The sequence below is a fragment of the Neoarius graeffei genome, chromosome 1 (assembly GCF_027579695.1).
Source record: "Neoarius graeffei isolate fNeoGra1 chromosome 1, fNeoGra1.pri, whole genome shotgun sequence".
Classification (NCBI taxonomy): Eukaryota; Metazoa; Chordata; class Actinopteri; order Siluriformes; family Ariidae; genus Neoarius; species Neoarius graeffei.
Window position 1 is genome coordinate 43,715,138 of NC_083569.1, and position 17,584 is coordinate 43,732,721.

At 41.7% G+C, this 17,584-nt stretch overlaps 1 protein-coding gene across 3 annotated transcripts in view; it reads right to left on the bottom strand.

The window, feature by feature from the left end:
• lrrcc1 (leucine rich repeat and coiled-coil centrosomal protein 1) overlaps positions 1–17,584 on the bottom strand; it is an 89,967-nt gene that overhangs the window by 41,791 nt on the left and 30,592 nt on the right. For all 3 annotated transcript variants that reach the window (XM_060932244.1, XM_060932234.1, XM_060932251.1), the window contains 2 exons: positions 14,729–14,908; positions 13,855–14,042 (listed from right to left, as the gene is read on the bottom strand). In XM_060932244.1, coding sequence (XP_060788227.1) covers positions 13,855–14,042; positions 14,729–14,908 — 368 coding nt within the window. The remainder of the gene's footprint in view (positions 1–13,854; positions 14,043–14,728; positions 14,909–17,584) is intronic.

The following is a 17,584-nucleotide window of genomic DNA, read 5'->3' on the forward strand; positions in this document are numbered from 1 at the left end:
TAAACATTGTCGCAAAGCAGCTTTACAGAATTTGAACGACTTAAAACATGAGCTAATTTTATCCCTAATCTATCCCCAATGAGCAAGCCTGTGGCGACGGTGGCAAGGAAAAACTCCCTCAGACGACATGAGGAAGAAACCTCGAGAGGAACCAGACTCAAAAGGGAACCCATCCTCATTTGGGCAACAACAGACAGCCTGACTATAATCTTAACAGTTTTAACAGGTATAACCCTCAACTGTCCTCATGGGGCCGTCCTTCACAGGAGTGGGGCGATAAAACTCCGACCAGACACAGGGCACCAGGATGGATCAAGCAGGTCCGAGGGGCAGAAGAGGCCAGCATCTCAATCCCAGGATCAACATGTAACTCAGAGGGACAGATGGGGGGGGGGGGGGGGGGGGGGGGGGGGGGGGAGAAAACATGTTGTTAGGTATGCCCTAAAAATGACAAGTATTAAATCTGTGTGGTAGGCTCGCAGAGACGAGAGTCTTTACATCAGGCATGACACACAATGGCATGTTAATATGGTAAAAAAAATATATCATGACCTGCTCTGGCTGGATGCTTGATTGGGTGATGGGAGCACACTCCTCAGCAATGATGAGATGCAGATGGGACCCTTAGGCCTGGCCAAGACAATTCAATTACATTTCACCGGGTCTGGGACATGCGACAGAATGTCTGACGGCCGATTCCCTGCAGGCTACGATAGCCAGTCGAGGTCCCCACCGTCTCCACCAAAAGATTTCCTGTTGACTCCATGTAACTCAGAGGGACAGATTTGGGGTAGGGGGGAGGGAAAGAAAACACAGGTGGTTAGGTATGCCCAATGTCACCTGAATAAGTAGGAACAGTATACATATTGCACCGAGTACAAGCAGGGACTCCGGCAACTGACTATGACAGCATAACTAAAAGGAGAGAGCCAGAAGGTAACACAGGCATGAGGGAGCCCCGGGACATAAAGCAGCAGCCACTACACCGTCAACAAACTCGAGTGAGCAAGCGAGTGGGGACTGACAGCATCCATACATCCCAGTTTACCAAAACACTCTATGTCTGAGGACCCTCCAGATCTACTCCTTTACCTCATAAACACCATTAATAAAAGGCTTGACGAAACAGATATGTTTTCAGCCTAGACTTAAATGCTGAGACTGTGTCTGATTCCCGAACATTACTTGGAAGGCTGTTCCATAACAGTGGGGCTTTGTAAGAAAAGGCTCTGCCCCCTGATGTAGCCTTCACTATACGAGGTACCAGCAGATAGCCTGCACCTTTTGATCTAAGTAGGCATGGCGGGCCATAGAGGAGCAGAAGTTCACTCAGGTACTGTGGTGCGAGACCATTTAGTGCTTTAAAGGTCAATAGTAGTATTTTATAATCAATACGAAATTTGATTGGGAGCCAATGCAGTGTGGATAAGACAGGCGTGATGTGGTCATATTTTCTAGTTCTAGTAAGGACTCTTGCTGCGGCATTTTGAACTAACTGGAGCTTGTTTATGCACTTATTTGAACATCCAGACAGTAAGGCATTACAATAATCCAACCTGGAGGTAACGAAAGCATGGACTAGTTTTTCTGCATCATGCAATGACATTAAATTTCTTATCTTTGCAATATTTCTGAGATGAAAGAAAGCTATCCGGGTGATGTTATCAATGTGAGTTTCGAATGAAAGACTGGGGTCAATAATCACTCCGAGGTCTTTTACTGCTGCACGTGAAGAAACAGAAAGGCCATCCAGAGTTACTGTGTAATCAGAAAACTTACTTCTAGCTGTGTGTGGTCCTAGCACAAGTACTTCAGTCTTGTCAGAGTTAAGCAGAAGGAAATTTATAAGCATCCAGTGTCTAATGTCCTTAACACATTCCTCAATTCTATTAAGCTGGTGTCTCTCATCAGGTTTTGCAGAGACATACAACTGTGTGTCATCAGCATAACAGTGGAAACTAATACAATGTTTATGAATAATATCGCCCAGAGGTAACATATATAGAGAAAAAAGCAGTGGACCCAAGACAGAACCTTGTGGAACACCAAACTTTACCTCGGTACGTCTAGAAATATCACCATTTATATCAACATACTGATAACGATCAGTTAGATAAGACCTGAGCCAGGAGAGGGCCATTCCCTTAACTCCCACAACATTTTCTAGTCTATCCAGAAGAATGGAATGATCAATGGTATCAAATGCTGCACTAAGGTCAAGCAACACAAGTAGCGAGACGCAGCCCTGATCAGACGCCAACAGTAGGTCGTTTACTACTTTAACCAGTGCTGTCTCTGTGCTATGATGAGGTCTAAATCCTGACTGATACATTTCATGGATGTTATTCCTATGTAAATATGAGCATAACTGCTGTGCCACAGCTTTTTCAAGGATCTTGGAGATAAAGGGGAGGTTTGATATTGGCCGATAATTGGACAGCTGACAAGGATCAAGGTCAGGTTTTTTAATCAGGGGTTTGATAACTGCTAGTTTAAAGGATTTGGGTACATAGCCAATCATAAGAGAAGAATTTATTATTTTTAGAAGCGGTTCAATTACTCCAGGCATTATCTGTTTGAATAGATGTGTCGGTAAGGGATCTAGTACGCAAGTTGAGGCTTTTGATGTAGAGATTAATGAAAGTAATTCAGTTTCTTTTAGGGGAGTAAAACATTCTAACTGATGATCTGATACAGTTATATTGTTAACTACAAGGTCACTTTCATTGTCTAACCTTAAATTAGTAGTTTGAATTTTTTGTCGGATATTCTCAATTTTGTCATTAAAAAAATTCATGAAGTCGTTGCTACTACATACTGCAGGTGTGCATGTGTTGATAGTGGACTTATTCCTGGTTAATTTTGCTACAGTATTAAATAGGAATCTAGGATTATTTTTGTTATCTTCTATTAGGGAGGAGAAATATGTTGATCTCGCAGCACTAAGAGCTTTTCTATACTTCAGGAAGCTTTCCTTCCAAGCTAATTTGAACACTACCAATTTTGTTTGACGCCATTTACGTTCCAATTTTCGAGTGGTCTGTTTTAAAGTGCGAGTGTCATCATTATACCAGGGTGCTAATTTTTTGTCTCTGACCATTTTCCTTTTTAGAGGAGCTACATTATCTAAAGTATGGCGGAATGTTGACTCTAAGCATTCAGTTGCCTGATCGAGTTCTGCAGGGGCTGACAGTGACCCAATCAAAGTTGACAGCTCTGGGAGATCATTTATAAAGCTCTGTGCAGTAGTTGACGTGAAAGTACGTTTAATACAGTAGCGTGGTGAGGTGCATATATTATTACTCAGACATATTTTGAATGAGATGAGACAATGATCTGAGATAACTTCAGACTGTGGAAGTATGACTATATTGTCTACGTTTAATCTGAATGTTAGTATTAGATCAAGGGTGTGACCACCATTATGGGTCGGTCCTATGACATTCTGCTTAATCCCGACTGAATCTAAGATGGACACAAACGCTGTTTTTAAAGGGTCTTCTGGGTTATCAAAGTGAATATTAAAATCTCCGACAACTAAAGCTTTGTCTAAGGAAATAACCAAATCTGAGATAAAATCTGCAAATTCAGAAAGAAACTCAGAATATGGCCCCGGGGGCCTGTAAATAATAAGCAATGGAATTAACTGGGTAGACTTATTTTTCGAGGCTACATACATTATATGAGTATGAAGAACTTCAAATGTATTAAATTTATAACCAGGTTTGTGTGTTACACCTAGATAATCGTTATAAATAACCGCGACGCCTCCTCCTCTGCCAGTTAGACGAGGCTGGTGTATATAACTGTATCCAGGAGGACTCGCTTCATTTAATGCTATATATTCATTTGGCTTAATCCATGTTTCTGTTAAACAAATTACATTAAACTCCTGATCAGTAATGAGTTCATTAACCATTAGTGCTTTAGATGTAAGAGATCTAATATTTAATAGCCCCACCTTTAGATCAAAGGTGCTGGCAGCAGCTGTACAGTCAGTCTGATCTAATTTTATATTGATTAGGTTACTGGAACAAACTCTCTGAAAATTTCTACCTTTTTGTTGAGCTCGGGGAACAGACACAGTCTCGATGTAGTGGGCCCTGAGTGACGACTCTGTGCAGCTAGCAGACAGTCGGTTTAGCCTGTTCGTCTGCTCCCTGGCCTTGGCTCTGGATTGTCAGAAATTAACTAGGCCTGTTCTGAGACTATGACCTATGCTGCAGGAAATGAGAGCAGCACCTTCCCGAGTGGGATGGATACCGTCCCGCCCTAACAGGCCAGCAGTGCCCTCAAAATTAGCCCAATTATCTATAAAGCCCACACTGTTTTCAGAGCACCACCTGGACAGCCAGCAGTTCAGCGACCATAACCTGCTGTAAGCTGCATCGCCACGCCGCATTGGGATGGGGCCAGAGCATACTACAGCATCGGACATCGCCTTCGCTAATTTAAACACCTCTACAAAGTTACTCTTAGTAACCTCAGACTGACGAAGGCGTATATCATTAGCTCCTGCGTGGATAACTATCTTTGAGAACCTGTGCTTGCCTAGGACCCTAAGATTACCTGCTATGTCCGGCGCCCTGGCTCCCGGTATACACCTGACTAAAGCTGCTGGTGCCCCTAAAGGCTGAGCTAATTTCACGTGCCGTATGATAGAGTCCCCTATAACCCGAGCTCTTTCAGGTTTCTCAGTGGGTGCATCACTAAGGACAGCAAACCTGTTCGACACGTGACGCGGAGAGGAGTGGTGCTCCCGTGGGCGAGCCTCAGCAGTAGCTTTGGCTCTACGCTTATGCCGCCAAGCCGTCACCCATTCGCCCCGCTGTAAGGGCTCTAATGCCGGAGTTGGGGGATTGCTAACTCCACCTAGGGCGTCCAGACTTTCCCTAAGAGAAACTACACTGTTCTCACTCTCACTAACCTGCTCTAAAGCCTGGACACGCGCTTCTAGCACTGAAATCTTCTCCGTCAGAGAGCTAACTAATCTGCACTTATCACAAGTAAAGCTAATAGAGCTATCGCTAGTGACGGAGGAAGAATGACTAAACATCCTGCACTCAGCACACTGAACAGGCTGAAGGTGTGCCATGATGAAAAGATTCACGTACCTTAAATGAAGATCTGTTGATATTAATTAAAGCAGATCAGATGGCCTCCGCTTGTGGACTTTACACAGGAGGAGAGAAAAAGAAAGCTTCCGGTCTCGGCGTTCTTCCGAAAAAAGAAAGAGAAAAAACCGGAAAAAAAAAACGGAAAAAGGAAAGCGAAAGTGAAAAGTACAAAAATGAAAGCGACAGTATAATAAAAATGAAGACGATACTGGAAATTTATTTATAGAAAAAAAGTTTAAAAAGGATTAGTAATTAACGCCGGCACTCGCGGGAAAAAGGACTCGGCGCGAACAACTCAGGAAACAGGAAGTGACATGTCTCTGAAATGCCCGACCGGGCAACTTGGAATGAGCTAGCACCACAAAAATGAGGCTTTTTGATCTTTTATTATTTCAGTTCCTAAAAGCGTCCCTCACTACGTATCCGCCATTATGTCTTAGCTGTTTTCTTAGTCTCGGTTTCATTTACTGCTTTGCAAGTTATTTTATATACCCCCGCTGTTGTAGTCTGGTACATGTACTGTTTATCGACCCTGTGTACATGACGTCACGCATCACGTGATAATTACAGCTGGGGTCAGACAGACACCGTCTTTCACGTAAGCAAGGCTCAATCTGTCTTCAATATGGTTAAATTTTGCGCTGTGTTTGCTTCTTCAAACAGAGAAATACAGGCAGTCGTCGACTTACGACTGCGTTTGGTTACAAATGAGCGGTCGTAAACCGATCTGGTCGTAAGTCGGCCTATGTTAAATGAACGTAAGTATATTGTGATGTGTAATGATACTGTAATCATCTTAAAGTCTTATTTTATCAACATTTTCTTATTTCATTACCTTGGCTCATTATTTGGTTTAAGTCAAACACTGCATACTACACTGCGTACAGTACAATTCGTTTAATATGTACAAAACAAAAGATACGAAATACAGGTGTGAAAAATAGAAAACATTTTAGTTTGAAACATACCAAAATACAAATGTAAAACATAGCAAAATACAAAATTTAGTGACCGCTGGCATCACTGGTGCTTGGCTGTGGGTCGTCTACGTCATCAGCTGTTGCAGCTCTCAGGCTGGCGGGAGCATTTGCTCGTTTCATAAACCAGGAGCTGGGGCGGAAACTGTATGACGGAGTGCGCGAGGGAGTGCGAGAGAGACTGCGCATGTGCCTGGAGCTGGGGCGGAAACTGTCGTACGCGGCGAGAGGCGCTGCCGGGAGCTGAGGCGGAAACTGTCGTATGCTCAGCTAGGAAACACTTGCCAGTCATAACCAGACGGTCGTAAAGTCGATCGGTCGCAAGTCGCATAGGTCGTAAGTCGGCGACTACCTGTACATAAAAGGCATTACCGTCTCCCCACTATCAAGAAAAATGTTAACAAATAGAAGCAAATGCTTCAAGAACAACAAGGAAATGAGTGGTTAAAGAACACGAGGAGAGGAGCTCAGCCTGAAAACTCCAGAGAAATTCAGGACCCAGCAAAGAATTTTTTTCAGTAATAAACTAATGAACCTATTCAGTATAAAAATATTGAAATAAATAAATACCCAGGTCATCGTTCAGTAACTAGATTTCTGAACATGAACTATTGTGGCTTCTCGAGCAGATTTCACTGTTGTGACTTCGGGATATTTGACAGATTTTCTTTTTATTTGCCCTCTCTAGTTTGATTAGCAAATGTAAGACACAGCTTGGTTAAAGAAAAATTAACGGTAAAACTAAATATTTAAAGATGATTGGACAAAGAAGTGTCCATTTATTTTCTTTGCGTCAGATTCAAAACCGATGTCTCATCTGTTCACAATCAATAGCGCTAGTCAAAAGTGGCCAAGAACAAAAGTCACATTGTCTTATTTATAACCATAAACTAATCACTAACAGTTGAGCATTCTGGCTGATACTCTGATCCTTCCTAAGCAAGGAATGTAATGTAACTGGACCTTTAGAAATTTTAGCTCGATAACCGTGCTTTATAAGCTTTATGCAGCTAACATACTGAAAATATCAGCTCAACACCCACTAAAATGCCATAGCACTGTTGCTAGTGTGCTGAGAACAGTTCACCACCCAAATGCACAAATGCCATCTGGGTGAAGCCATGGCCTAATGGTTAGAGAAGCAGCTTTGGGACCAAAGGGTCGCCAGTTTGAGTCCCTGCACCAGCAGGAATGGCCGAAGTGCCCTTGAGGAAGGCCTCGAACCCCAGAGGCTGCTCTGGGTACGTTGTACATCGCTCTGGATAAGAGTGTCTCCTACATGCCATGAAGGCAGGGGTCGGTTTATAAACAGGGTAAAGAGTGGTATTGCACAAAATTTGAAAAGAAAGAGGACATTTTAGACAAAAGTTCTTTATCAGCCGCGCAAGAACCATGATAATATTTCTATCACTCAGGCACTGTTGTCGTTATACAACCCCGATTCCAAAAAAGTTGGGACAAAGTGCAAATTGTAAATAAAAACGGAATGCAATGATGTGGAAGTTTCAAAATTCCATATTTTAATCAGAATAGAACATAGATGACATATCAAATGTTTAAACTGAGAAAATGTATCATTTAAAGAGAAAAATTAGGTGATTTTAAATTTCATGACAACAACACATCTCAAAAAAGTTGGGACAAGGCCATGTTTACCACTGTGAGACATCCCCTTTTCTCTTTACAACAGTCTGTAAACGTCTGGGGACTGAGGAGACAAGTTGCTCAAGTTTAGGGATAGGAATGTTAACCCATTCTTGTCTAATGTAGGATTCTAGTTGCTCAACTGTCTTAGGTCTTTTTTGTCGTATCTTCCGTTTTATGATGTGCCAAATGTTTTCTATGGGTGAAAGATCTGGACTGCAGGCTGGCCAGTTCAGTACCCGGACCCTTCTTCTACACAGCCATGATGCTGTAATTGATGCAGTATGTGGTTTGGCATTGTCATGTTGGAAAATGCAAGGTCTTCCCTGAAAGAGACGTCGTCTGGATGGGAGCATATGTTGCTCTAGAACCTGGATATACCTTTCAGCATTGATGGTGTCTTTCCAGATGTGTAAGCTGCCCATGCCACACGCACTAATGCAACCCCATACCATCAGAGATGCAGGCTTCTGAACTGAGCGCTGATAACAACTTGGGTCGTCCTTCTCCTCTTTAGTCCGAATGACACGGCGTCCCTGATTTCCATAAAGAACTTCAAATTTTGATTCGTCTGACCACAGAAGAGTTTTCCACTTTGCCACAGTCCATTTTAAATGAGCCTTGGCCCAGAGAAGACATCTGCGCTTCTGGATCATGTTTAGATACGGCTTCTTCTTTGAACTATAGAGTTTTAGCTGGCAATGGTGGATGGCACGGTGAATTGTGTTCACAGATAATGTTCTCTGGAAATATTCCTGAGCCCATTTTGTGATTTCCAATACAGAAGCATGCCTGTATGTGATGCAGTGCCGTCTAAGGGCCCGAAGATCACGGGCACCCAGTATGGTTTTCCGGCCTTGACCCTTACGCACAGAGATTCTTCCAGATTCTCTGAATCTTTTGATGATATTATGCACTGTAGATGATGATATGTTCAAACTCTTTGCAATTTTACACTGTCGAACTCCTTTCTGATATTGCTCCACTATTTGTCGGTGCAGAATTAGGGGGATTGGTGATCCTCTTCCCATCTTTACTTCTGAGAGCCGCTGCCACTCCAAGATGCTCTTTTTATACCCAGTCATGTTAATGACCTATTGCCAATTGACCTAATGAGTTGCAATTTGGTCCTCCAGCTGTTCCTTTTTTGTACCTTTAACTTTTCCAGCCTCTTATTGCCCCTGTCCCAACTTTTTTGAGATGTGTCGCTGTCATGAAATTTCAAATGAGCCAATATTTGGCATGAAATTTCAAAATGTCTCACTTTCGACATTTGATATGTTGTCTATGTTCTATTGTGAATACAATATCAGTTTTTGAGATTTGTAAATTATTGGATTCCATTTTTATTTACAATTTGTACTTTGTCCCAACTTTTTTGGAATTGGGGCTGTAGATAAAGAAAGAGAAGCCTTTATTTGTCACATATACATTAAAGCACAGAGAAATTATTCGGAAGTTGGAGCCAAAGCGAAGGGTCAGACACGATACACAGCACCCCCTGGAGTAGAAAGGGTTAATTTGCAGTAATCCATGTAAATTAGACACTATATGGCCAAACATTTGTTGACACCTGACCATATGTGCTTTTTGAAAATCCCTTTCCAGATTTTTGCTCTTAGAACAACTTCCACTCTTTTGGAAAGGCTTTCCACTAGACTTTAGAATGTGGTTGTAGGGATTTTCCCATTCAACCACAACAGCATTCAAGTAAGGTCAGGCACTCGTAACAGGTTTGAGGTCAGGCTTCTGTGCAGGCCACCCAAGTTTTTCCACACCAACTTTGGCAAACCATGATTTCATGGAGCTCGCTTTGTCATAAGGGGTGTTCACACGGCACATATTTGCATTGATGCTGCACCGATGTATTTTGTTGCGATATATCTCTTACACCAGTGTAAATTTTGTAGAGCGTTCACACATCACAAACCTGCTTCCTAGAGAGAAGCGTGTTAGCACCGGTGCAGCCCCACTTGCGTTCACACGGCAGTTTTTGCGACCGTGCTATACGATAGTAATAATGCGGAAATGAAATATGCGCATGCATGAAAATGTACTTCCTTTTCCCGGTTGTCATGGCATCACCAAGCGCCGGGAAAACAACGTGGATGAAGACACGCAGTTCTGTTGTTGTTGATATTCGCCATTTTGGAAGCGCAAAATACCAGGATGCAAATTATGCAATGCCCGTATGTAATCAACTCTCCTCACGCGTAGCGAGTCTACCCCTGTAGCGTTCAGACGTCCCATTTTCAGGGATGAGAGTTTTCGCCTTTTTCTAAACACTTTTTTTTTTTTTTAAGATTTTTTTTTGGGCTTTTTTCACCTTTATTGGATAGGACAGTGTAGAGACAGGAAATGAGTGGGAGAGAGACAGGGAGGGATCGGGAAATGACCTCGGGTCGGAATCGAACCCGGGTCCCCGGATTTATGGTATGGCACCTTATCCACCTGAGCCACGACGCCCCAAGAGAGTTTTCCGCTTTTTCTGAGCAAAAATCGATATTATGCCAAATCCGTTGAGATTTTTTTTTCCATTGAGGGGGGTTGGGGTATGTTCCTTCATGATACTCAAGTGTACGACGATGTTACATGTTTACATTTTCGCCATCTTTAGTCTCGCGGTAGAATACGTGTTATCTACAATGTAATTGGCCAAAACATCGCTGGCGAGAGCATGATAGCCAATCATAACAGTTATTACAAGAGTGTGGGAGAGAACAAAAGCCAATCATAACAGTTCTTACAAAAGTACCCGCATCTGTTCCATTTTATCGAAACTTGCACATGTTCATCGTCGCTGCGCTTCAAAAATACGTTTCTCTTTCGTATTGGCTTTTTTACTCAAAATGCCGAATACAATTGACAAGCGAGATGAAGCGAAGGTACGTGAAATCGGTGCTGGTATAAAAAACAGAGAGAGGACTGACAAGCTCTTGTCTTTGGCCAAAAAGCTGAAGAAGTCGAAATGATCAAATGAAAATGAGAAGTGACTGTGAACTATAAATAATTGTCTAAAGTGTACATAGACATTATCCCATAAACTTAGCATTCGTTTACTACATTGAACATGTATATGATAGTCAGTAAATCTGAATTAATGCTGACAGTTTTGAAAACTTAAATATTTCAAAAGACTTTGAAATCATATGCAACTAATGAGGACATAGGGTGACTGACCTTTTCTCCCTAAGAAATTGTATTTAATATATGAACATTTTGATAATTAATAAAACTTACGTTTAATGTGAATTTAGTTTGTCGTTTTTGTTGATCATGAATTATAACCATACCCTTGAATGTAGAATGCGATTTTATTTTGAATTCAAACAATACTCCTATTGATTTGAAACATATTTTCATGTCAATATATAAAAAAAGACAACAGATTTTTTATCTACTACAGCTCAGATTGCAGGAAAAGTGGTTTGTAAGGCCTTATTTTTCAAAATTTTCCTGGGGGAGTATCCCTCCCAGACCCCCGGCTTCAGGCACCATCTTGTTTTCTGCTTTTTTGGTGACCACCCACTCTCATCCCTGCATTTTATAATCGGTGCTGCCCCGCAAACTAGCATTTACTCCGGAGTAAATTTCTTAAACCACCTCCCAAGCAGGGTTAGATTTGCACCGGTTTAAGCAGCTTTCAGGGGCTACACCAGTATAACTTTGTATCGTGTGAACACTCTACCAGGGCAGCCCCGGTGCTACACTGGAGTAAAAGTTGCCGTGTGAACACCCCTACACTGGAACATGTTTGGGCCCCTTAGACTATGTTCAGACTGCACCCTGAAACGACCCATATCCGATTTTTTTGCCCATATGCGACCTGTATCCGATTTGTTATTGACAATCTGAACAACACAGATCCGATTTTTTTCACATGCGACCCAGGCCGCTTGGATATGTGGTCCTAATTCCGATGCATATCCATTATTTTCACATGCGACTGCAGTCTAACCGGACAGGTCGCATTCATGCGACCTACACGTCATCAACAAGAGACAAACGTCACTATTCTGCGTTGGCTAATCCCGCCTCTTTGGTGGAAAACAACAACAATCTCAATCGCCTCCACAATACCAGATTATTGTGTGAGTTCCGCCGCCGCCACAAAAACCATATCGCCAGGTCTCGCCTCATCTCCATGCTTTACTTGCAAACTTGAAGAGTGCGCTTTTTTTGTTTACGTATTACGTAGATGTGCTTATTACGTGTCAATTTGCGCATGCGGGACACTTTTGGGTCGTTTTCCGTTCATATTGGAGATCGCATACAAGTCTCATATAATTGGTAATGTGAACGGCCTAACAAAAAAATCGGATTTCACAACAAATCGGATATGGGTCGTTTCAGGTTGCAGTCTGAACGTAGTGTTAGTTCCAGTGAAGGGAAATTGTAATCCTACAGCACAAAAACGCATTATATGCAATTGTTTCGAGAAGAACCGCGTAGGGTGTGCTGGGCAGGTGTCCACATACTTTTGGCCATAGAGTGTATGATTTGAAGTCAATCAAGTCGAGGTTTAAGTTAGTTTGTCTTCTTATGAGTAAATGTACATCCACTCAGGACCATGAGTAGGATATGAACTTTATTTCCTGAATAAAAAAAAAAATTTCATATCCAGCTTGATAAATGAGGTCCACTGATAATACTGATAATAGTCGAACGAGTAAGATCCTAAACTGGAAATGCGCACACACATGAAAACTGTTCAAACTCGTTTCTGGACATATTTTTATTATGAATTACACCACAGCAAGCACATGTTCAATGTGCATGTCTGTGTGTGGTGAGCTAACTGCCATCATCTTGTGTCCTTTTCAGAATGTTCACAAAGCAGTAGTTTTGAACGTGCACAACAGTTTGGTTTTTCTTTTCCCAAAATTTCAGAAATAACTTTAGGCCATCCTTAAAAAAAAATCCGTTTCCTGTTCACCGGGTGAGCAAAAAAATTTTCAGTCGGGAGGGAGGGATTTTTTTTTTTACTATTTGGATGGATAAGAAATCGCAATGCTGTTTGCTTTTTCTTTCAGTACTTTATTACAAAAGCAGACACATTTAATAAAATATGACAGTTTAATCAACTGAAACTTGTACAAAAACTTTAAGTTAGCATTTTAAATGCTGACTGCAACATTTGCAAAACTTTTACAAAAGGTACTTAAAATGTCCGACACACGGACTTTTTGTCGTTCTAAATCGAGCGTTAGGCCGAGTTCGGATGAAATTACGCTATTAAAATGATCACTGAATGATTTGTTTTTCTGAATCTTTACTATTTTGTTGTTTGCTAGAATACCATTTTGCGATTTCACACTTAAGCAAATGTTTGAAAACTCCGGATCTCCTTCCTTCATGGTGGCTGCCATTTTTTTGTGCCGCAGGGCGCATGCGCAGAGCTGATTCAGTTCAGAGTGCGCGCGCACTCGGCGGAGGCAGTAGTGTGTCGGAGGGAACAGAAGCAGAGATGACGCTTATTTTGTCTCCGGTAAACCAGTCTTCTCTCGTTCAATTACGTGCTGGCATCAAAAGACACCGTTGGTTGTAAATGAACCCAAACTGAGTGGTTGGAGTGTATTTGCATACACAAATGGAGAAATGTTCGCTGAGTGTGTAATTGTGTAGCCCCACTGCAGACCGTTGTCGTTGTTAATTCATAGCATGCTCAGCTGCGTGAATGTGTCATGCACCGAAAATAAGAGATTTACAAGCCAGGAACGCCTCATGATGCAATACGCAAGAAAAGAAAGAAGATTTACTGCCATTTTACTTTGTATTTGAGTAAAGTGAATAAATAAATGGTCTGTGGAAAATACACTTAATCCTGGGAACTGCGTGCACAGGAGTTTATTTTGTGCTTACTCCCCCCCCCGGCTACTTATTTGTCATGGCTGGCTAGTATGAGCCTTAGTGGAAAGCCCTGGGAATGCGGAAATGTCGAGTTCGATTTTAGATTTACGAACCCAAAAAAAATGTCGAAAAACCAGCGTTAAAAAAAAAAATTTCAACCGCACAAACGGCACTCACCCGGCCGGTGGACCGGAAACAGAACATTTTTTAATAATGGCCTTAATCAAACCAACACTGTAGCAAGCTACACTGTAAATGATGGTTACCTGTCAGAGTGTTTGCCTTTCACCAGCTTCTTCGCTGTTGTGATTTTGGGTCGGCGGACTCTGGAGTGTCGCAGATTCTCTTTCGCACTGTCATATTCGCTCTCGGATGTGAGATCCGTGTCCCTTTTTGCCTTCTGTACCACAGACTGCAAAGCAGCGCTCGCACTAGCGCCATCAGCCACTGCAGGCTAGGACAAGCAGACAAACAGTACAAAATTAACAAGATCAACTGTGCGCTACTGCTCACTTACGTATCCCCCCCGCTCTCGCTTATATCAGAATGCAAGCAATCGAAGGAATAGGACGCTTATTATGAATGTTAACTTCAACAAATAATGAACCCTGAAACAAGTAAGTAAAGAGCAGTGTCTCTCCCCAGGGATTTCAAATAGCATCCTGGTAAACTGTCATTTTGAAACAGCATTTTACCTTCTTGAAATAGCGTCAAAATCCACCCTATATGTTCCGTAAATACATTGCCAGTAAACAGGAAGTCGATATGCGACAGACCTGAAAACGGTATACACGGTACAGAACCCCAACCTGAAGATTGGTACCAAATAACAAGCAGTTGCTGAGAAAAATGTTACGAAAATTGTATAAATCCACCCTATATGTTTCGTTAATACATTCAAGTCAGTAAACAGGAAGTTGATGTGCGACAGACCTGAAAACGGTATACACGGTATAGAACCCCAAGCTGAAGCTCGGTACCAAATATCAAGTGGCTATGATTTCTGGTTGCCGAGAAAAACGGTGTTTCGGACAGACAGAGGTCAACCAGTATAAATCTCCCGCCCCCTTTGGAGTTTGGAACGGGGGTATAAAAAGCTCACAAAATTTAAATGAACACTTCTATAGGATGCCGTTGTACCTTCTGGAAGAGTTGAGACACCTGCTGCTCCAAGTTTTTAATACGAAGCTCATTTATCTGGTTCCCTGTGGCTGAATCTCCTGGGGTTTCGGCAGGTGCGTTCAAAACTTGATTGTGACGCCGAAACTGTGTCAGAACCTCGTCAATCCGGGGCGTGGGGAGAGGAGCATCTGTCTGGATCTTTGGAAAAAGAAAAAAAAATGTATTTATTACGCTATTCTCACCACAAGTGTATACTTAAACTAAACGTGTAACAGTTAGGGCTGGGAATCGATCCAGATTTCCTGGATCGACTCGATTCCGATTCATAAGGTCACGATCCGATATCGATCTACTTAGATATTGCTGGATTGTCACTTTAAAGTAAAAACTGTCCCTATTGAGAGGAACAGCCCCGTATGTGTTTGTACATGTATCTGTGTATGTGTAAGAGGGACACACAGAGAGAGAAGAGTCAAGGATTTAAAGGATTTATTTTGGAATGAAAAAAAATCCAGGTTTTATTTGAATTCTAAATCAAAACCATGACATTCGGTGGCCCTCTTTTGATTGAATAACATACCCATGGCAGGGTTTCTGACCACAAAGAAAAAAAAGCACCTCAGCAACCACAGCAATTGTGTAAACGTGGCACAGTTTGCACACTGCTTTTGTTCTGTCGAGTTCGTCTCTGTCCTCGTAACGTTTGAATCCAAAGTAATGCCATACATCAGCTTTCAGGCCAGGAGGTGATTTTAGCTGTGCAGCTTCAGCCATCTCGCATTCTTAAGTTTCGGTTTTGTTTGCCGGGTCCTTGCGCGGTCGAGAAAATAGTGCCTATAGCCACCTGGAAGAGATCGATCCACACATTTTTGAATCGATCTCGTATTTTTTGAACGTGAATCGATATCGGATCGTGGATCGATCTTTTGAACCCAGCCCTAGTAACAGTATTCAAGAGTGTTAAACTAATGTCATAATTATCAGAATCGTATGCTTTTTAGTTATTTGGTTACAGAAACTAATAGAATATTTTAAAGAGGACCCTGTAGATCAGGGGTATTCAATTAAAAGTCACTGAGGTCCAGTTATTAAATTTTGTCCAAGTAGAAGGTCCGAACCGAAGTCCAGCTTGTGTCTTATAGCCTTCCCCTACTGTATGTCCACATTTTCATATGGTTTCAACAATATTTATTGTTCATTTCCAATGCAGGAAATAAACTGAGTGCACAACTATCTCTCTCTTTTACCATAAATAAAAGTAGTCCCAGGAAAATAAATTCAAGGCCTTTATTTCAGATTAAAGAAAACAGAAACCTCAGAATAAAATAAATAAAAAAGTGCAGACAGAGTGGAATAACTCCTTTTTCTCACACGAACAAAAAGAACAGAGCACATTACTCCAATTCTAAGGTCCCTTCACTGGCTTCCAGTAAGCTACAGAATTGACTTTAAAGCATTGCTGCTGGTGTACAAATCTCTAAATGGTACAGGGCCCAATTACCTCTCTGATATGTTGCAGCGGCCTAACCTAATCAGATCTACCAGATCAAAACAGAAAAATTTACTATTAAAACCAGTTGTTAAAACAAAGTGTGGTGAAGCAGCTTTTAGCTACTATGCAGTACAGCTATGGAACCAACTGCCAGAGGACATTTATGGCTACGTTTACATTAGACCGTATGTGTCTCGTTTTCTTCGCGGATGCACTGTCCGTTTACATTAAACCGCCTGGAAACGCCTGGAAACGGGAATCCGCCAGGGTCCATGTATTCAATCCAGATCGTGTCAGCTCCGGTGCTGTGTAAACATTCAGAATACGCGGATACGCTGTGCTGAGCTCTAGCTGACGCCGTTATTGGACAACGTCACTGTGACATCCACCTTCCTGATTCGCTGGCGTTGGTTATGTGACGCGACTGCTGAAAAACGGCGCGGACTTCCACCTTGTATCACCTTTCATTAAAGAGTATAAAAGTATGAAAATACTGCAAATACTGATGCAAATACTGCCCATTGTGTAGTTATGATTGTCTTTAGGCTTGCCATCCTTCCACTTGCAAGTGGTAAGTGATATGCGCTGGGATCACACACACAGCGGCTCAGTCCCGAATCACAGCTTGTGCACTACACTCGCGCGCTCTGTGAGCGGCGCAGGGCCGGAGTGCGCACCCTCCAGAGGGCACTCGCTGTTCAGGGCGGAGTGATTTGGAGCGCAGGATGCCTGCGGAGCCGAGCGTATCCGTGTATTGGTATTGCTGTGTGCACGCGAATCGTGTATTGGTGTTGCTGTGTGCACACTAATCGTTTTAAAAACGTTAATCTGATGATCCGCTGATACGGTCTAATGTAAACATGGGCAAAAATGCTCCTGCTGTTGGCAGCTTCAAATCTAGGTTAAAGACCAAGCTGTTTTCAGATGCTTTCTGTTAAATAATTAATATTGTCTTCTTTACATTCTTTATAATCTTTACTTCTCTGCATGTTTTAAATTTACTTTAACTTTATCCTGTTTTATTCTTTATTCTATTCTGCTGGGTTTTTTTTAATTAACTGGGTTTAATTTTATTATTTTATTTTTACTATTGTTTAATTCTTATTTTCTTTTAATTAATTGTTTTAGAATAAAAATAAAATTATTTCATGTAATTTTATTTCTCTATTGTTTACTGTTTTTGTTTTTACTTCTGTAAAGCACATTGAACTGCCATTGTGTATGAAATGTGCTATATAAATAAACTTGCCTTGCCTTTTTCTCTTAAATTAAAGCGGTCCCAACCTGAAGAATTGAAGGCCTACACTTCAAGTAAAAAAGTCAACACAGAAAACATTAACTAAAAAGTGCAAACAGAGCATTGACTTCACATTTTCTCTTCT